A 22,053-nucleotide genomic window follows, 5' to 3' on the forward strand; every position below is an offset into this window, starting at 1 on the left:
AACTGTCTGCTGCCAGCAATGCCAAATTAAGGAATATAGATCCTTTTCAGCAACTTTTCAGGTCTTCATTCAGAAATGGAAACTTTTGGTGCAGACCTGTACATAATCAGTTCAGTAGATTGATATTATACATTGTATAACAAAAGTACAGGCCCGAGTAGTTGTATTTGGGTTCACAATTTGAAACCATTGTGCAGAGTCTTGCATGAAATTACATCGGAGACAAAAAATCAAGTTGAAAAGGGAAGTTTCAATAAATTTGCTGACATTTTGTGTAGCAGGATGTTAAATAAGCTGTCCGGAGATCTATAAAATATATAAAGAAGGATCAGGAGCTACGCAATTAACAACTCCAAGTTGATCCCTCACTAAGAAAATAAACTGAAAACCTTGCTCATATTACTTAAAATTTGCCAATTACTACAATCTTGGGGCAAACTTTTATTGCATTTTTCAGTAGGCATGTTTCATTGACGTGGATTCTAATACATTACTTTTTAAAAAAACCTTTGGCTCAAACTGTGAATCAAGATCAGATTTCACATACTGTACATTAATCCAGTACATATTTGAACTTTGTCATTACATGATTTTTCAGACGTTGCATTCCAAATATCACTCAAAGATAGCACATTTTTATCAATTCAAGATTTAAATATATCGCAGCAATTTAAGGACATGAATTGGGGTTCTAAAAGTACAGTAATTAGCAAAATATATCAGGATGTAGGAGGAAGGTACACAATGCAAATTCTATAATGAACAATTGTTTTTCCTAATTTATTGTATTTATGCTGTGGCGCCACTCAGAATTTTGACCTGTTGCCACAACATATCATCTACAGGCGAGCCGTCTTAAATTGTGTGTTGATATGCAATTCAAATTTAACTTTTAAATCTTATCTCTGATGCTATTTCCAGCATTCCAGCTGTTGCAGTTATACAAAGAAATGGGAGGCCTGAACTTCCATGGAGTGGCAATCTGAGTCGAATTGCTACTACACTCCTAGTTTCTTACCTGGAAATCTAGCCAATCTTTTCTCGACCAACTTCCCAGCTCAGGCTGGGAGAGAACAGTCTGGTGCAGCACTTTCCAGAGGCCTTGTGTCGAGGGCTAGAGAATCGGAGGTAAGGAAGTCACGCCCCCTTTTTTACGGTGTTAGCTGCCGTAAAGCAGGCTAGTATAAAGGTCCAGCCACTTTCAGAAGCCAGGGAGAAGGTAAGTCTGTTAGGTAAGTCAGTAGGATTGGGGAAGTGGAAGGGGGGTGGTGGTCGGTCGGTCAATCGGGGGGCGGGTCTGTTGGGAGTTGGAGGCGGAGGTGTTGGCTTGTCAGGGGTGGGTCAATTGGTTGGGGGTGTGTTGTTCTGAGTGGTCGGCAGGGGGGTCAATTAGGCGGGGGGGGGGGGTGGGTGTCGGTTGGTTGGGGGGGTGGGGCAGACAGTGGGTCAGTACTATAGTTAGCCAGGAGCTAGAAGTGGTTTTAATTCTTCTAACTTTTCCTGGGTAACCATTCCAGTGAGACAGTTGGAACCATCCAAAGTTTCCGATTTATTTCGTACTTTGGGATGGTTCCCAGTGCTGGGCAACAGAAGTCTGAACTTCCTAGGCAATTACCGTGCAATCCTCATTTGGAGATTTCTGGGGGTGGTTTCCCAGTGCATCTTTGGGGTACCCCCACACCTCCCCAGTTACAATCCCCCAAAAGCTTGGAAGTTACAGACAGGGGCTGTGGGGGTTGGAAAACTGGTAGAAAAGGAAACAGGATTGAAGAGTTATGCTGCTATATATCAACTCTCCACCCCACAGATATTCATTTCATTATTTAGTGATTCCAGCCACACCACAGGCTAAACGTCCTCCAGCAATTCCTATTTAAGAGGTCTCACTATTTCTAACTTTGCCCAAGTTGTCTTCCATCTCATGAACCGCAAGTGTATGCCCAATTATGGAGCTTTTCTTTGATAGAAGGAGCAGTTTATCCTTCATCTCAAAATGTAGCCATACCATTTCATGCTCCACCTAGCCAGGTTCACTGACATGTCTTTGTTAGTTGTCTGGTCCACCGTGATTTTTTTTACAAAAAGATTGGAGTGAGATATGGAACTGATACACCATCTGTATATCTCCAAGCATAAATATGAAACTTAAGCTTTTCAAGAGTCAATCCAGAGATGTTTCCTTTTATAGGTCCATCTTCAGCTTGCCAGCATCTGATATTACAAAGGAGGCAAACTTTAACCATCCATGCCCTTTTCTGAGTTCCAAGCAGCCATCAAAAGTAGCAGCAAACCCCCTGCACTTCCTTCTTGTTGGAGGACTTTTGATATTAAAGCACCTAAATAATTTCACTGGTCATCGCAGTAATTATGAAATCATAGAATGTTACAGTGCAGGAGGCCATTCAGCCCATCAATCCTATGCCAGCTATTGGAAAGAGCTACAATTACCCTCCCCTACTCCTTTTCCGCAGCACTGTAATTTTTTCCATGTATATATCCAATTCCCTTCCAAAAGTCACTAATGAATCTGCTTTTGTCACCCTTTCAGGCAGTAATTACTTGTTAATAACAGTTCTCTAATTTACCCCATAGTTCTTTTCACAATTATATTTAATATGTGTCCTTTAGCTAATGAACATCCTACCAGTGGAATGTTGGCCCTACCTACGCTATTAAAACCCTTAACAATTTGAACAGCTGTACTAAATCTCCCCTTAGCCTCTTTGTGGAGAAGAATCCCAGCTTCTCTAGTCTCTCCACATATCTGAGGCCCCTTATTCCCAGTATCATTCTAGGAAATCTACTCTGTCCTCTCCAAAAGGACAAAATCAAAACACCGAATTTTGCAACTTAAATAAAACTGAAAATAAAAGCAATTATGTTTTATTTTTTCATTAGAGAACCCAGCTGGACTGAACTTCCTTATCTACTTGCATGGCAAAAGACTTTCCATCTGTCAATAACCAGTCAAGGTCTCTGCTGCAAAGTGTTTTAATATTTCCAATTGTCATGCAAATATAATAATTTGTGATTTATTGTAAAGGTAGGTTAATAGTGGGGTTTGGATTAGTTTCGATGTGTTGGGGGGGTTAATTGAATTGGAGACAGCTGGTCTGGAGCTTTTGAGTTATCAAAAGGGAAGCTAGGTTTGAAATGCTAAATACATAAACATGGCTGAAGGTTTAAAATGTGAGGTGTAAATAAAATTTGCATGTTTAGATAAATTAGGTTAGTTTGAATTTCAAAGAGACGGTAAGATGTTACGCCTAGCCAAAAGAAGCTAAGCCAAACGGTGTGTCTATTTTTCCTAAAGGTTACTGATAATATAAATCTTTTCATAGTACTAATTTTATGAGAAAAGTTGCAAAGACATATTGGAACAATGGAATTTACATTAAAAAGGGAGAAACATGGATAAAGGGAGTTATGTGTAAGGAAGAAGGCATTCTAAGATCTAACACAAGTGTGAAAAGCCTCCAGCCTCTACGCATCAAGTTGCTGTCTCCAGGAACCGAAGCCATGAAAACTCACTTTGAATATCACCGTCCAGGGTATTATGTGCTTTGCCTGGGTCTGCTTAATTCTATTTGTTTTACCATTGCCTTAATGGAAGTGTAACTGGGAGCCAGATTAATTAGGGGATTTAGGTGTTATTATAGTAGTAACCTGTAGACCTACGTATATGCTTAAAATCTTTTCTTTTATCAAAAAATGTTTAATTTAGCTTTGTGAAAAACAAGTCTCGGTGGACTTATTACTACTGAATTCAAGGCACGCATCTCGAAATGAAATACAAATTGCAAAACAGTTGTGGCAGCTGTTTCAAGTTTCCCTCTGGATTTGAGCCGCTCGACATTACCCGCTGTGCCATTACACCAATATAGTGGAATAAATCTGAACAACTTTTGATGAAACTAGGCATTGCGGTCTAAAGAAAGAGAACACAACTGGACAACTGCATTAGAACCCATAAGAGTTGACCAACTGAATCTGGAATCATATAGTAGACCTGATAGTTTCAATACTATATTTCTATAAGTAATAGACCTTAGCTTCTTCCATCAGTATAATAGTTATGTAAATTAGGATCAAGTAGAACTGATGTCATCTTAATACCCTAAGACTAATAGTCTCCTCTTATTTTGGTTTATGGCAATTTGAATTAAAAACACACATATTCCTTCTATTGACGATAGAATTATTGAAGATAATTTAATTTGTGCCTTATAATTTGAACTATTCTTTAATTTGAATTCAACTTCCCAATTCAAATAGGACCTCAACAGTGAAATGCACTGCTTAATTTGAATTCAACCCCATGATCAACATTGGGTGATTAAAATTGAGTCTCCTGAGTACAATACATTATCGAGTGCGGGGAGCAAATTGAGAAGATGGGTAGATAGAAGTGCACCACCCTCCACACCGTCAAGGGAAAAGTACAAGATCAAACATGTGCTAGAGCAACCTAGATAAATGAAGAAAGCTGCAGCACAAAAATTAATAACTCTCCGACTGCACTTACCATCCATTTGGAGCGTATGAACTATCACTGATTACCAGCAGAGTTTTTTAACCAAAGGAAGAGGGCGTGCACTTCAACTTGTCCTGAAGTCAAAGGTGAATTGATTGCATCAAATAATTTAGAACTGGCCCTATTCCTATATCATGAATCAGCTGCTTCAAAATCATTGCACGATCAATTCCAGGTTGAAAGATGGGATGGGCAATCCCACAAAAAGCAACAACAAAAAGCAATAACATTTCAAAAATTATATTTAATCATAAGCCAGAAAATATCTTCACTGTAGGTAAACTGTACACTATTTACAAGCTTCACTGATGGAATTGGCTCAGGTAATGAAAAAAAATTAGAAGCATTATACGGTTATGGTATGAGTTAGCATAACTGAGGAATAAAGAACATTGCTGCTGATCAGGGATGTAAACCACCTCTCTCTGTTTTTGCGGTGCTATTGCTCAGCCTGTAAGTTACTTTAAAAACACAAGGAAAAAAAGTAATCTTTTGACAGCTGATAATTGTGGGATTCTCATGCAGATGTACCTGAGTTAATACTTTCATGTTAACATAACAGCATCCATTGGCTGGATCACAGATGAGATTCATAACATGAAACAGAACTACCAAAAATGTTAAGTGCCAAGAAGTGTTTACCATACATGATGCAGTTTTGTCATTTTCATTGGATATTGTACAGGCATGAGCCATTTAGCTTGGGAGGAGCTGAAAGAAGAATCAGTGCAAATTGTATTTAGCACTGTAATTTTATCCCAGCAGCAGTTGAAGCAGCTGCATATGACAACTGAGTCTCCCACACAGACACCAACGACTGACAGAAGCAGAGAACCTTGTTGAGTGCTTGAATTTGCTGTTGGTGACTGCCCTGCATACACAAGTTTTGAATCCATTTCAGTATCAGTAACAAAATTGAGGGGCTGCTGATCAACATGGAAATCAGTGATGTTGTGCCCAAGGATACTGCTGCTGTCAGAAGTGGAATTGAGAAGAATAAGCCCAAATGGCTAGATCTAGTAAGCAAAACCAGCCTTCCCAACAACCATGTTTTTGAACTAATGAGTGAATTCTGACAGTTAGGGCTGGAGGCTGAAATGAAGCCAAGTATCCAGATGAAGCTAGTCTCAGCACTAAGTGGAAAATTTTGTGGATGAATTTACTGGTGATAGGAAGCAAACCACAAACAAAGAACTTTTATGAAATGAATGAACTATTAGCGTGCATCTTGTAGAGCACTCAAGTTCTAATCATGAGAATTTACATGTAGTTGCTTTGATATTTTATGGCATTTTTTAGTTAATCTTTGTGCCGTTTCATTAAATTGGTTAATTTGTACTATGGCTTTTTTGTGAGAAAAAAGCATTTTTTTTTAGATTGAATTAAGAATTTAAGCAGTGATAAACTTCTGTCATGTATTATTCCATTTAATCGGATATTTTAGGCATCTATCTACTCTACGGTCACCAGCGATTGCAGGCAAAGAAGGAAACTGGTGTAAAATTCAAATTTGTTAAAAAGGACAGCTCAATGATAGTCCTCGTCCACCAATAAGTCCTGGTATTAAATTTTTTTTACTCTGTGTGTCTGACTCTTGGACCTTTCCTCCCACAACTTATCTACTGAATTAAGGTGATCCATGTGGGCCAATGATTGGACTAACTAGCAGTCTCATTCAGAAATGCTACAAATACGTCAAGAGGTGTGACGATGGACTGCAATGCTGGTGCATTTGGATGGTCTACTGAAGTTATAGAAGAGTGTGGGAAGTTTTGCTCTGCACCTAACCTATAATCAGAGGGGGGAAACACCTGATGCAAATTTGGGGGATGGTAGGGTGTTGGAAGACAAAATAGAACAGCAGTCCATTTTGCAGCACTTTACATCAGTCACTTTGATAGTCATCCCAAAAAAATAAAGGTTTTTAAAATGGATTTGAAAAGATTTTTAAAAAGCATAATTTCAAAGCATTAAATTGTGATTTAAAATGTTTAAATGTCTACAGTTCATAGGTCTGAAACAGAATACTGTACTCAAAAGGTTTTTTAAAAATAACTTAAAAATACTAAAAATGAAGTCTGGAAAAATTGGTTCATGGATATGATACCTGTGCCTGGAGCCACTTTGTCATTTTTTGTTTAACCAGATTTAGTGCCTGCTATTATTCAGCTGTATCACATCTGGAGATGTGTATGCTCTAACTGGTTGCTATGTTGGGACCACAGCAACACAAGAACCAATGCCTGCAGTTTTTATTACTCAACTCAGAGCACCAGTAGCTGTTGTCCAATAGCATAGTTCTATTGCATCAATGCAGGAAAAGCTATGCTATAAGCAATTAAAAATAACAAACTGTTGTGGAAAAAAAGTGTTAGAAATAAGTCAGAGCAATGTTTCAGAAAAAAAACAATGGATAGCAGTATGGTAAACCAATCAGAAGTCTCTTTGTCAATCACTATAATCAACCTAACAATGAGCTCAGAACACCAACCTGCATTTATATATCGCCTTTAACATAATAAAATGTCCCTAGACACTTCACAGGAGCATAATGGAACAAAATGGGACAATGGTGTCTAGACCAGGTATTTGGCCACATTAGCTGTAGGCATTAATCAACCTATTCATTGCTAGGAATTTACCATCAAAACTAAATGCAATCTGTGAAATACATCCACTGTCCGATAAGCGGAGGTCAGTCACGAAGTTGAACTACAATTTATCTCATTAAAAGCCTTAGATTTGTGCACACTTCCTGTCTGTACCATTTGATCTTACAACTTCACATTTAATCATACTTTTTAATCATATATAGTTTACATATTTTGAGTCTGTTTCAAAAAGTACAGTTCTAGCCTGCCATGTGCCCCCCTCCTCCTATCTATTAATATTTTTGCTAGAAATCCAAATGTAGCTTTTAAATTTTAATACCCAGGACAATTGTGTACCATTTAATATATATTTAATATCACTTTGTTTCCATCTTTTTTTAAAGCAGGCATCATGATGAGATAAAGGGCAAATTATAACTTTAATATTTCACCATTTTAAATCTCAGGTGAGATATTACTGTTTGGAATGTAGCCAATATGACCCAGGTTTTGCAGTTGTAATGCAATGAAGCTGTCAGAGTTCATCTTCATTACAACTGTGAAACTGACAGCAGTGTCTAGTGTCCACCAGAAAAGAAGAAATCCAAAAGTTAATGTCAGCGATTCCCTACTTTTTCATAGGGTGCTCTAGTGAAGTACCCACAGATGAAAACCTTCTGAAATCACTTGATTTGACATGAACTTCTGCCTTAAGCTATACTTATAGCATAGCTGCAAAAACACTTGAAAAAGTTACACCTTGTTGAGTGAGGTATAACAGAGTTTTTAAACAGCATACTAAGTTCATAATTACAGCTCAACAATTTCTCTGGTTCTGAAAAACTAAATTTATATTTACAGAATGTCAAACGTTGATAAATACAGATTTTTTTAAAAAAGTTTGTTTATGCTATTTCAACTTCCAACATAACTCAATACTTATGTCCCAACATATATTCCATTTTGCTGATTGTAAAATGATTAAAAAGTGAAGGATAATCAGTATTATGATCCCAGCTGATGTTACTACTGGACAAGCCAGATCCCAGGGTGGAACCTGGATGATAGATCCTAACTTTTATTTTGTGTTTCGAAACGTGGAGGGCGGCTACTAAACAGAGTCACAGGACTCAGCTGATGAACTTTTAACAAAAGAATAAAACATTTATTAAACAGGAAAAGATTAACTATATTACTATTCTCCTTCCCCACATCAGATTTGTAAGGGTAACACAAGTTACAAAAACTATCTTGTACTCTAATGTTCACAGTAAGTACACAATCCATATAAGCCAATAGGCGACCTGTGGTCAGACACACCATACTCTGAAACCAAATGTAAGATACCACCCAAACAGAAACTATGGATCCCTCATCAACTCCCCCAGATGCTTGCCACACTGTGAGCCAACCGGTCTCACTGAACTCTGTCTCTCACACGAAAGTTTCCAATCTTCACTCTCAAAGAACCTGCTTTGGAATCTTCTCCCAAGCGACGCTTTCTTTCAGACGCCTTCCACAAGGGTCCAGGGTTTCGAACTCTCCTTCCAACATTCCTCCCCCGAGACTGCCACGTACATTCAAGTTTTGCCTTCCATGCACTCTCAAATGCTCAACCATGGCAACAGAACACCCTGCTTTATGGGAAGCACTATCTCTTCACCATTGACTGCAAAATCCAAGCCATTGATTGGTGTTTTGTTTAGTGATGAATCAGCAATATGCGAAATCATAGGTGGCCTTTTTTCACCCTTCTCATTGCTGCTACACAGGATTAGAATCATATCTGATTTGCTGCATTTACATTTGAAAATGTACAACTGTCCGTAACTAACAAAATAAGGATTGAATCAGGTTGAGGTCAATAAGCATGGAACTAAATAATCAGCTGTCCAATATAGAGTATGCTATGTCAGACACTCATTGGCATGTTCTGTTTGCTGCTGTCATATACCTTCACTTCACCTACATAGGATGTCAACTTACAAGCTAGAAAGTTGTTCAAGCCTTGCCTGTCTGAGATCCACCACAAAAGTGCGCCAAGTCCCATCAGAAAGCTGCTTTACACTGCTGATGCCACACTAGCATTCCATACCGAGGAACACCTTCAGCAGCAAGTTGGAAAACTCTCTCATGCCTGTGGAGTTTGGTTTGACCATCAGTATCGGGGTGATAAATGTCATGGTCCAGAACATTGTCACTGCTGATTGATGGCAATTTGGCAATATGACGCTGGAGGTTGTTCATAGCTTCACATATCTAGGCTCCACAATCACCAGCTATCTCACTTGTTGCAGAAACCAATACATGCATCACAAAAGCTGCAGCTGTTATGTCCAAGCTGAGTAAGAGTGTGCAACAACAGCAACTGGACCGACCAAGAACACAAAACCAACGAGTCTACCAAACCTGGGCCCTCAGTACACTCCTCTACAGTAGTGAGATCTGGACAACTTATGCTAGGCAGGAGAAAAGGCTGAATAGTTTCCACCTTCACTGTCTCAGATGTATCCTCGGCATCACTTGGCAGGACAAGGTCACCAACTTAGAGGTCATGGAGCATGCTAATTCATCAGCACATGCTCATAATTAAGCAGACGAGGATTACACTGGCTCGGCAAGTTCATTGGATGGTTAATGGCATATACCCAAAGACCTTCTAGATGCTGAAAGAGTCATTGGGTAACATTACCTAATGGACGTCCATACCTCTGCTACAAAGACACCTGCAAGCAAGATAGGAAGTTGGCAGACATCAACTCAGACAACTGGGGGGACAACCTCCAATGGCTGTGACCTCTGGAGGCAGTCTGGAAGAGGGGAGGAGAAAGCTCAACTGGCCCTCAAAAGGCACAGAGAAAACAGAGGCCAGTGAATCCTGCATCTTCTCAGCCCACTGTCTTTATCTGCATCAAATATGGCAGGGACTGCCAAGCCAGAGTAGGCCTCCTGAGCTACAACAGGTAATGTTTAACACTGGGTTAACCATCAAGGTGCAAATCATCATCTCACGAGAATGAAGGTTTAAGAGATGTCAGACATCTTAAATCAGCTGTGATCCTGCAACAGTGGGGAATAACTTATCCCAAATGTTCTACTGGAAGTTTTTCAACTGAATAGTAATGTTAATGATACACTTCAGGAGATGTCTATCTGTTCTGTTGTGAATTGCTGCAACACTTTGGTATTTTTACATAGTCATTTCCGTAGGGTGGAAGAGACCAGTGAAAATGGTATCAAAACAACATTGTCTTCTTTCCCATGTTTACAGATCTAGCAAAATGGTATACAAGATGTTTCATGTATTTACCATTTTAAACAGGATTGAAATAGATGCCTAAGTATTATTTCCCTTAATGAATACTATTTTGTTTTATATATACATTGTATTCATAGTGCAGCATCAGTACACATATGGAGCAATACAAGTATTCATACTCGGTGGAGGGGGGGAGGGGGTGCGGAGGAGGGGGTAAAGGCCTTTTAAAGGTGTAGAAGGATGTAAGCTAGGTAAGAGGAGATGGTATCTTCAGCTCATGTAAGAAACACATTCTTCCATTATCTGCAATACTTTAATTCTATTGCTATCAGTTCACTGTCACTAACATCTCCAAGGCACATGATCACTATTGTTATTTGTTTATGCTTCAGAGTAACAAATTGGATTTGCAGTCCTTATGGTTGATGCCATATGTTTCCTATGCATAATTTAAAACTTCATTACAGGATCATATCTAGTCTGTGATAGCAGCTGCATTCACTCATGAAGTGTTTCTTAGTGTGATGGGACTCTCTTGGATAACGTACATTAAAATTCAGATCATCCTAACTGCCTCTTATCACTTAAAAGTTTCCCAAGCAGAATTCAGGACCTTGATTGTAATTTGAACTAACTTTTTTTAGTGGACAAATTTTATCATTTTTCTGTGAGACTGTAGTTGTACCACTGGGGTACACCATTTCCTGCTGTGGGACTATAAAAAAACTGTCAGGATCAGTCTCACTCACGTAACTGTAGAATGGAGTTAATCATAGTTTTTGAGAAGTAGTGGACCACATCATTCAGACAGCAGCCAAAGCAGGGGGTGGGTGGAATTTGAATCCTGACTGAACAAAGCAACGTTTGAAAAATTAAATCCATTTATGACCTTCATAAATTTATCCTAAGGAATCAGCAATTTACAAATTCCTGTGAATCTAAAGACAAACCAACAGCAATTAGCTTCTAATTAACCTCAGATTGTGCCTTTTACGCTCTATTAGATTTTGTGGCCTTAAAGGACAGGTTATTTCCACATTATCAAAATAATATATTCTACATTATATGCTATAATATTCCTGCCCTTAATAGACTTCCCATGTGCAAAGCCATAGTAAACTGAAAAGGAATATAAAATATTTTTAAAATCCATGTTTGCATGGATTTCCTGCTAATTTTGTTTCCATTCAATGTCCTTGTGTCCACTTTTGTAATGGAAACTGCCTATGTAAACTAATGGGAAGATGTAATTGGTATGATAATTTTACATAGCTATTTTCATTATTAATATGGACATTGGAATTAAAATGGAAGAATAAAAATGAAGACAATGCTAATCTTTTAAATGTGGACTGCAGGCCCTCAACCCATTATTGCCATCTAACACAACTCCACCTGAAAACTACACATTATTTTGTAAGACCGAACTTGCATTTATAGATGCCGTTCATGTCCTGAGGACATTCCAATTAATGACCTGTAGTTACTAGCTACGTAGGCAACAGTAATGAGATGAATGACCAGGTAATCTATCTAGAACGCAGAACTCCACTGCTCTTCTTAAAACAGTGCTGTGGGATTCACCAGATACTGTTTAACATCTCATCAGGAAGATAGTGCCTCCAATCTTGCTGTATTTCCCCCATACTGTACTGAAATGTCAGCCTAGATTATACACTCAAGCCTTTGAAGTGAGACCTGAACTTACAAACATCTGAATCAGAAACAAAAGTGCCACCACTGAACAAAGACTGACATACTAATGATCTTCCTCTTGAGTTCTCTGCCCAAAGGCAGGTCCTTAGTGATTTTTCGCCAAACCACAGCAAAGTGCCACGAATCTACCTCAGCTAGAACAGGGATTGAACCCTGTTCTGCTGGCACTAAACTGATCCACACCCTAGCCATCAAGCCAACTGAGCACCCCCATACACTGCAAATATGGTACTAAAAGTTATTTAGACGAGCAATTGACAAAATTTTAACAAGGGGGTAGGGAATAAAGAAAACCCCGTATGTAAACAAATACATTAATAATGGTTTGAATAATCAATTTAATCACACAAAAATACACATGCCTGATGATGCTACTACAATCACTTCTAGCTCTTCATAAGCAGCTATATTTAGGATTTTAGTGTTACCTTTTTTTGCATGTGTACACTGAATCTTGACAAATTAAGAAAAAAAGATTTGCATCTATATAATGTCTCTGAAGCAATCAAAGGCTTGATATAATGAATTACTTTGAGCATAATGATTATTATATAGGCAAATGTGGAAAGTATTTTCATAGATTTTCATACTGGGATCTTTGGACCGTAGGAAATCTGTAAAGGTTCTGATTTCTCTTTATCTGGGACTGTGCGTATCAGATGCATAGTGTAATGAAACTTTATTTTTCCTGTGTTCACTGACTTATTTCTGTTGCCACTTAATATAGAAAAAAACCCTGCAATGATGGCATTGTTTGCTACTCCAATGGAAAACAATGCCTTTCATAAGCTGGGGCAAAGGCACCTAGAAGTGTGTCAATGACTGTAGGGGGTCCCATGTATACTAATTTTGAAAAGCAAAATCCTATAAATAGCAATGGTGGCACTTCGATGCCAACACAATGATCAGGACAGTGGATGAACCCCCTGCTCTTCTTGAAATAGTGTCATGAGATTTTTAACATTCACATTGAACCAAAACAATAACAAAATGATGTTCCCTCCGTTCCCTCCAGGACACCCTGATCCACTCCTCCATCACCCCCTACTCCTCAACCCCCACCTACGGCACCTCCCCATGCATACGCAAAAGATGCAACACCTGCCCCTTCACTTCCTCTCTCCTCACCGTCCAAGGGCCCAAACACTCCTTTCAAGTGAAGCAGCATTTCACTTGCATTTCCCCCAACTTAGTCTACTGCATTCGTTGCTCCCAATGCGATCTCCTCTACATTGGAGAGACCAAACGCAAACTGGGCGACTGCTTTGCAGAACACCTGCGGTCTGTCGGCAAGAATGACCCAAACCTCCCTGTCGCTTGCTATTTTAGCACTCCACCCTGCTCTCTTGCCCACATGTCTGTCCTTGGCTTGCTGCATTGTTCCAGTGAAGCTCAACGCAAACTGGAAGAACAGCACCTCATCTTCCGACTAGGCACTTTACAGCCTTCTGGACTGAATATTGAATTCAACAACTTTAGATCTTGAACTCCCTCCTCCATCCCCCCCCCTTTCCATTTCTTCCCCCTCCCTATTGTTTTTTCCAATAATTTATATAGATTTTTCTTTCCCCAACTATATCCATTATTTTTAAATTTATACCTTTTATGCCGTTAGTCTTTTTTCACCCCACCCCCACTAGAGCTGTACCTTGTGCGTCCTGCCATCCATTCTTAATTAGCACATTCTATTAGATAATATCACCACCTTCAACCTCTCTTTGTTCTTTTGTCTGTGACATCTTTTGATTAACTGCTCCTATCACTGCTTGCTTGTCCCTACAACCACCCCCCCACTTCTCTCCCCCCACCCTCCCCCACCTTAAACCAGCTTATATTTTACCCCTCTCCTAATTTTACTCAGTTCTGCTGAAGGGTCATGAGGACTCGAAACGTCAACTTTATTCTTCTCCGCCGATGCTGCCAGACCTGCTGAGTTTTTCCAGGTAATTCTGTTTTTGTTTTTAACAAAATGATGCCTCTGTTTAACAGTTCATCTAAAATAGCTGCATCCCCATTGAATGTATCCTTACCCCAGTACTACACAAGGTCTCCGTGTAGATTCAGTGCTCATATTCTGGAGCAGGGCTTGGGTCAAACAACAACATCAGTTTTGTGTTAAACGCTTTTTGTGAAAAGAAAACAATTTATAGCCACCTACTGATTTCACTGGTACAAAACTAGTAGGAAGCCCCTTTGAAGCCAAATCTTAACAGATTTATAATTTTTATTCAAGGATGGTTTACACTGGCAATATCATACTAACAGAACCATGATACTCTTCGCAATTTATATTTGCAATTCCATCTAAAGTAGTGATGCAATCAAGTTTGTCATTAGCTCTTCATAGTTCAGCTCAAATCCAGCCCTGACTAAGTAGATGAAAGTGTTTTCTCCCTGTGGGCTATAAAGGATTCTATGTGTGCATGAGCCAAAACTCCCAAGTCACATCCTAGATACTGCTAACTGTAAAGAAAATATAATCTATTTCCAATATTACTGTGGGAGACTGTGAAGCAGGTTTGTGGGAACTGTGTGCATATGTGTGTGTGACTAATTTAAATTAAACTGAAGACAATCAGGCTGCAAGGTTTAAATCAAAGGGATTAGGTGTAAAAGCAGGCATTTTGAAGTGCAGTTGGATGAGCTAAAATGGGATCCCAGTAGATACAATGTGAATAGGAATTCGCATTAGGAGATAGATAAGGAGCTGAATTTTTAGCTGTTGAATTTCAAACAGACATAACAGGAAGTTTTACAACTAGCAAAGATCATAAATAAATAAAGCAAAGTTACTAAGTTTTATTTTTCCTGAAGGTGTGACCATGTGAGATCTGGAAGAGTGTACTGTGAAGTAGCAGCTTCTAGCCACCCCAGAGAAGTGTTGGTTGGTTCCAGAAAGCAAGGTTTTGTTACAAGCCTTGGATTTCTGTTTCGAGGGAGAGGGAGAGGGAGAGAGAAATTTGTGACATACCTCCCCCGTAGCAACAGTGGGTGCCTTGTGGTAATACTACTAGGTGTTATATAGATTAAGAATCTATAGGAATGGTTGCCTCCAAAACGGTGTTTATTTTCAAGTCTAGCTAAGTAGAAATCTTTTGGGAAATGTTATAAGACTAAATTTAACTGTGTAACTGTAATCTTGCATGTTTAAGATTTTTTTTGTTAATAAATGTTTTAATTTAATATTAAAATCTCCAAATGTGGTAGTGGAATCTTTACTTCTGACTTCAGTACAAACACCTTCTCGTGATAAATATAAATTGCAAAATCATTGTGATAGCCTGACCAAGTTTCCCTCTGGGATTTGATCTGCCCAGCAAATACCACCTGCCATATCATAATACTAACTCAGAATGTGGAAAATTAAAATATGTAGCACTACTGCAATGAGGTTTGAACTTAAGCACATTGTTGGGCGGGCTCGAATACAGGAGTTGTACCCCTCATTACTAGCCTGGAAGTATTCAATGCTAAATAGCACCGTTAACATAGTAAGATGTCCCAAGGTGCTTTAACAGGATCATTAACAAAATTGAAGATTTTCCAGCACCAATATGTTTGATCACCTTATTGAGTACAAAGATTAATTTTTATAAAAAGATCAATAAAGGTTATAAAGGATTCTTTTTTTAAAAGCCAATTGACTTCAATGTTGTACCAATACCTCTATTCTGTGATAAAAGCAAAAAACTGCAGATGTTGGAAACCCAAAACAAAAACGAAAATACCTGGAAAAACTCAGCAGGTCTGACAGCATCTGCAGAGAGGAATACAGTTAACGTTTCGAGTCTGTTTGACTCTTCACCAGAACTAAGGAAAAATAGAAAAGAGGTGAAATATGAGCTGGTTTAAGGGGGGGTGGGACAGGTAGAGCTGGATAGAGGGCCAGTGATAGGTGGAGATTACCAAAAGATGTCATAGACAAAAGGACAAAGAGGTGTCAACGATGGTGATATTAGCTAAGAAATGTGCTAATGATGACATTAAGGGTAGAAAGCAGGATGAGCAAGGGACAGATAGCCCTAGTGGGGGTGGGATGGGGGGAAGGGATCAAAATAGGCTAAAAGGTAGAGATAAAACAATGGATGGAAATACATTTATATTTTCCGTTATTTTTAAAAGCATTTCCATCCATTGTTTTATCTCTACCTTTTAGCCTATTTCGATCCCTTTCCCCCACTCCACCCCCACTCCACCCCCACTAAGGATATCTGTCCCTTGCTCATCTTGCTTTCTACCCTTAATGTCACCATTAGCACATTTCTTAGCTAATATCGCTACCGTCGACACCTCTTTGTCCTTTTGTCTAAGACATCTTTTGGCTATCTCCACCTATCACTGGCCCTCTATCCAGCTCTACCTGTCCCCCCACCCCACCTTAAACCAGCTCTACCTGTCCCCCCACCCCCCCTTAAACCAGGTCTACCTATCCCCCCACCCCCCCTTAAACCAGCTTATATTTCACCTCTTTTCTATTTCTCCTTAGTTCTGGTGAAGTGTCATACGGACTCGAAACGTTAACTGTGTTCCTCTCCGCAGATGCTGTCAGACCTGCTGAGTTTTTCCAGGTATTTTTGTTTTTGTCTCTATTCTGTGATACAGCTTTCGCTGCAAAAGACAAACTTAAAGTCATCAGTATTCCACTTTAACGTTATACAGCTCAAAGCCATATTTGAAAGGGCAACATCTATCAAGGAATATGGAGAAAAGGCAGAAAAATGCAGTTGAGATACAGATCAGTCATAATCCAATTAAACATCAGTACAAACTCAAGGACATTATGACCTCATCTTGTTTCTATGATATTTTGCAGTTCAAGCATAGAAATGTCACACAGCAGCCACTGGACCTTATCGAAGTCCTAGTGACAACACTATGCAGAGAAACCATTATGCAACATAAATACTTTTGAACATATGAAGGGAGGATTTTAAGAATGTTTATATACACAAATATATTTAAATATTACTGAAGAAAATCAAAATACATGCCATGTTCACCTATGTTGAGGTCACACAGTTTCAACACTATCTTAAATCCTCTATTTCTTTTCTAAAAGCTTTGTTCAGCAACTCTGTGGGAACAATCCAAAAACCAATTCATTATGTTTATTTCCACAGCTAAAGAAAAAAGATACTTCATGTGGTACAGCTGATGGAAAGTTGGTTCTTGTTAAGCGGTACTGCTTTATAACCCAGTAATATTAGTGTTTCCATTATGGTATTTCTTCCTTTTTGAATTAAATAATCTTAATGCCAATTCAACTTTACTTCAACATTCCGACCACTAGCAAGAAGGGCAGGGAGTTCATCCAGTAACCTGGGCAAAATTCTTCCCTCAATGAGTGCCACAAAATTGCAGTCTGCAGATTCTGGGGTAGACTGCAAGGTTATCAGATTTTCTGGGTCAGACAAGGGTAGAGTACAGTGCACATTATCATGTGCAAAGACTGCTCCATGCCAACATCCCTGTGCTAAAATACTGTACTTCCCATAGCAAGAGTTCAATGATATTGGCAGAGATATGAAATAGAACACTGAACTTTTGAAATGCTTTCACTTTGAAATTTTGAATCAAGATACCGGTAGAAGACTAACTATTGAGATAGGGAAATTAAAATTCTGGATATCTGGAAAGAACACTCTAGAATGTAATCCTGGTAGCAACCAGCATATATTACCCAACAGCAGCTCCCTTATTAGATCATAAGAACATACAACTTAGGACAGAGTAGGCCACTGAGCCCTTCGAGCCTGCTCTGCCATTTGATAAGATTGTGACTGATCAGATTGCGGCCTCAACTCCATTTTCTGCTTACCCCTACACCCTTTGACTCCCATCTTAGTCAAGAATCTATAAAACTCTGCCTTAACAATACTCAAAGACACTGCCTCCATCACTCGCTGAAGAGAATTCCACAGACTCACGACCTTCTGACAGAAAAAAATTCTTCTCATCTCCACCTTAAATGGGAGACTGATTATTTTTAAGTTGTGTCCCCAAGTTCTAGTCCCTCCCACAGGGGGATACATCCTTTTTTATATTCTGCCCAGTCTTCTGACATTAATCTTCGTGGAATTGTACATTTTTCTTTCAATTTGATACTATCTTGAACTTCCTTAGTTAGCCGCGGATGGTACATACTTCCCCCAGAGTCTTTCTTTCTCACTGGATTGTATCTTTGCTAAGTATCATACTCCTTAAATACCACTGTATCTCTACTGACCTATCCCTTAACCTAATTTCCCAGTTCACTTCAGCCAATTCTGTCTTTATACCCTCATAACTGCCCTTATTTAAGTTTAAAACACTAGTCTTAGACTCACCATTCTCTTCCTCAAGCTGGATGCAAAAATTCAGTGTTATTATCATTGCTATCTATATCCTTTCAGCTTTGATCAGCAAGGTATAAGAAAAGCATCCAAGCCCAAAAGTGGCGCAGAGACCAATAATAAAGCTAATCACAATTGTAAGAGAACTGAATCATGAAGGAAGGTGAGAAAACCTTGCACTCCAGCCCCAAAAGGAGGTAAATGATGAGGAGGAAATATTTCATAAGTATGCATGACACCACATGGAATAGAAAAGGTTATTCAACAACAATAACATGCATTTATATCACACCTTTAAATGTAGTAAATGTCCAAAGGCACTTCTCAGGAGTTATCGTACAAAATTTTACATCATATCACCAAAGGAGATATTAAGATACGTAACCAAAAGCTTGGTCAAGGAGGTGGGTTTTAAGTGGTGTCCTAAAGGAAGAGAGAGCACTACTTCAAGTTAAAGTATAACTGCAGAACTAAATAAACATAGGCATAAATGGTTGAAGGGCAAGTTCAAGGCTGATATCAGGAAATCCATAGTGGGTCTTTTGGGTGGCGTAGTAGAAACAGATGCTATGATGGAGATCATAGGTTTCTATGGAAACCTTGAACAAGACTATCTGAATGGCCTCTCTCTCCTATGTACTTATCTTTTCATCACCTCTGGCTAGAAAACATTTTATGGATTTATCAAGCATTACTCATTGAGAGCAAAAGTTTCAAATTAAAAATGCAACCATATTTGATGGATATCAATCTGAAAAATATAGTTTCCTGTGTTTAAACAGGCTTGCAATCGGTCAACTTTTTTGATCATTTACAAGAAAATGGAATAAGGAAACCCAATTAAGAACATAAGAAATAGGAAATGATTAGGCCATTTAGCTCCAGGGGCGTGCTGTGCCATCCAACAAGATCTTTGACTTGGACCCCACCTTGCTGCCCTCTCCACATCCTCTAATTGCTTAGTACCCAAAAATCTATCAAACTCTGTCTTGAATATAATCAACGACATGGCATCCACAGTTCAGAATTCTCAAATTCCAAAGACTCACAATTCTAAGTGGAGAAATTTCTATTCATCTCAGTATTAAATGACCAACTCCTTATTAACTCATCAAGTCTTCCAAAGGCCATGTACTATTCACTCTATCATGGCACTTAATCCATTTATGGGGCAATTTCCACTAGGCGATCTTTTGCAGCGAGTACATAAGGTACAGACAATTTACCTTGAAAGATTCTGCAAATCATCTCCCTGCCTTGTAACAAAAGGTAAATGTACCAAATTCTGCAGTACAGTACTTAACTAACCGTGCAGCACAAGTTTACCACCCTTGGCCAGACTTCCTTGGCATGACACTTACTAAGATCCTTCAAAAAGAAATATCTTTAGTATCAGTCAGCAGAGAAGAATACTCTGGAAACCATCTCAGAAAGATTCTGGTTGAAGCAGCCCACTCCTAATGTTAACAGAGCTTTCTCTCCCAATCGGCCTGTTAATCATTTGCAGCATTTTATTTGAGGAGGCCAGCTGTCCTCCTCCCTCTGCTACTGGACAGGCCGTCTCCGCATTTACCTTCAACAGCCAGGGCCTTCCCAGCTCTGATCTGGGCCTGCCTAGGGGCCTGGCGGGTGGTGCTAGGACCTCTGCCCATTCGCAGGACAGTCCCGGTCCCCTGTTTGCCTGCCGGCCCCAGCCCGGGATTAGTTAAAGCTCGCTGTCCGCTAAATGCACAACCGGCTACCTTTCATCGAAGTATCGGACCAGCAGCCAGACGATGAGCGGCAGGTTCTCCCTCTCGTTGTAGGTGGGCAGCAGGACCGAGTACCTGTCGCCCCGCCGCTGCCGCCGCCTCTCAGCGCCCTCCCCGCTTGCCATGTTGGAGGCTCCGCTCCTCTCCTCTCCGACAGGAAGTCGACGCCTCACCTCCAACAATCCCTCCAGCAGCTGCGGGAAAGATTAAAGTGTCCGCTCCTGACAGCCTGAGCTCGGCAAGGTGCAAACATCTGAGTTTACAACGAAACTCAACATCAGGTTGCAGCAGCTGGAAGAAAAAAACTTGTACTGATGTACACCACCTGATCTCAGAAACTTACAGTCGCACAAACAGAAAGAAAAAAAAAACTGAATTGCAAGCAACCATCAGTTTTTTTTCTTGACAAAAATGCAGTGCAGCAGGAGGACGCTCTCCTCTGACAACCCTGCACTGGTGGAAGTTTTTCAGACATTGTTATATTTTCTGGTTGTAAGTTAGAAATAATCACACTTTGAACTCAGAATGCTGGAGCTTCATCGAATATATTTCTTTCAGCTCTCCATGTGGCTGGAAGACTGATATATTGCACCAGATTTTTTTAAATCAGTGGTGATGTTGCCTGCATCGCTGCTGACGGTGGAGATCATTGTGTGCTTAACTTTTTGCACTTTCAGCCGGTACTTCTGATCCTGGCTGGGACAACAAAGCCTCAGCACAGCCGTCCACACATAGGAATAGCAAAGAGGAGCAGAGCAGAGGACATGCCACCTTTTTACGACATTAGCTGCTGCATTTAGGAAAGTTCTCTACTCTTTCAGTGGGGTTAATGGGTGAGTGAGTAAATGGGTGAGTGAGTGGGAAAGCGAATGAGTGGGTAGGTGGATGGGTGAGCGAGTGGATGGTTGTGGGTGGGTGGGTGAGTGAGTTGGTAAATGAGTGTGTGTGGGATGGGAATGAGAGCCAGGTTGGGCGGTGGTGGTTCATTCGGGGAGGGTAGTCAGGTCAGGGGTGTGGGTGGATGGGTCAGGGGTGTGAGTAATCAGGTCCGGGGATGGTTGGGTGGGGGTTGAGTAGTCGGGTCAGGTCAGATGGTGGGTGGTCAGGCCGTGGTTAGGGGTATTGGACAGTATGTGTGGGGGTGTTGAGTTGGATTGCTCTGTTAGTCACTGAGTTACACTAAAGATTAAACAATTCTAGTAAGTATCTGGTTAAGTAGCGCATGTCTAGCCAAGGGCTGAATTTCACGCCGGCAAGATTTTACGGTACTGCCGAAGCCAATGAACTTTTGTATGGCTCCCCGCATTTTACGGCCCCGCCCCTGTCATAATGGAGCCGTAAAATTCCACCCCAAGTCTCCGACACAGATCAGTGTAAGAGACATTTGTGGAGGGTCCCGGACAGCACAAATCAGCCCGTTGGAAGTTTAAACTTCCCAGGCAATAACAGCACTTGGCATACAACAGGTCTTCCTTGGGGTCCTGACGCGCATCCAAGACTTAAGTTCAGTGCATTGCTGCTCCCGATACCAGAAGAACTGGCCCATTGTTACTCGGCACATGATTTCAGTGTGACAGTGAATGTGACACCAGGATATATTTTCACATAACAATTAGTTCCTAGCTCTTTATGAATAATATAACAAAATAACAGCCACTCTATGTTGTAATCAGGAATGTTCACAGGACAAGATTTCCTGTCTACAGTATGCAGCTACGACAATCACTTCGATTATGAGCAACAGCACTGAGAAGAAGCAGAGCTGAGGGGAGAGGAAGGAAATAAGGAATGTATATTTGCATAGAATTTACTGCAAAACACAGGCCAACCGGTTTATGGCCCAAATGAGTCTCCTAGCAACTTACTTCAT

At 40.0% G+C, this 22,053-nt stretch overlaps 1 protein-coding gene across 1 annotated transcript in view; it reads right to left on the reverse strand.

Annotated features, from left to right (window-relative positions):
* dpm1 (dolichyl-phosphate mannosyltransferase subunit 1, catalytic) overlaps positions 1-20,516 on the reverse strand; it is a 79,326-nt gene extending 58,810 nt beyond the window's left edge. Inside the window, exon 1 of the mRNA XM_078555348.1 lies at positions 20,175-20,516. Within this exon, the coding sequence (XP_078411474.1) occupies positions 20,175-20,308 (134 nt within the window). The 5' untranslated portion in view covers positions 20,309-20,516. The remainder of the gene's footprint in view (positions 1-20,174) is intronic.
* Between the last annotated feature and the right edge of the window lie 1,537 nt (positions 20,517-22,053).

Source organism: Cetorhinus maximus, chromosome 13 (assembly GCF_964194155.1).
Source record: "Cetorhinus maximus chromosome 13, sCetMax3.hap1.1, whole genome shotgun sequence".
Lineage (NCBI taxonomy): Eukaryota > Metazoa > Chordata > Chondrichthyes > Lamniformes > Cetorhinidae > Cetorhinus > Cetorhinus maximus.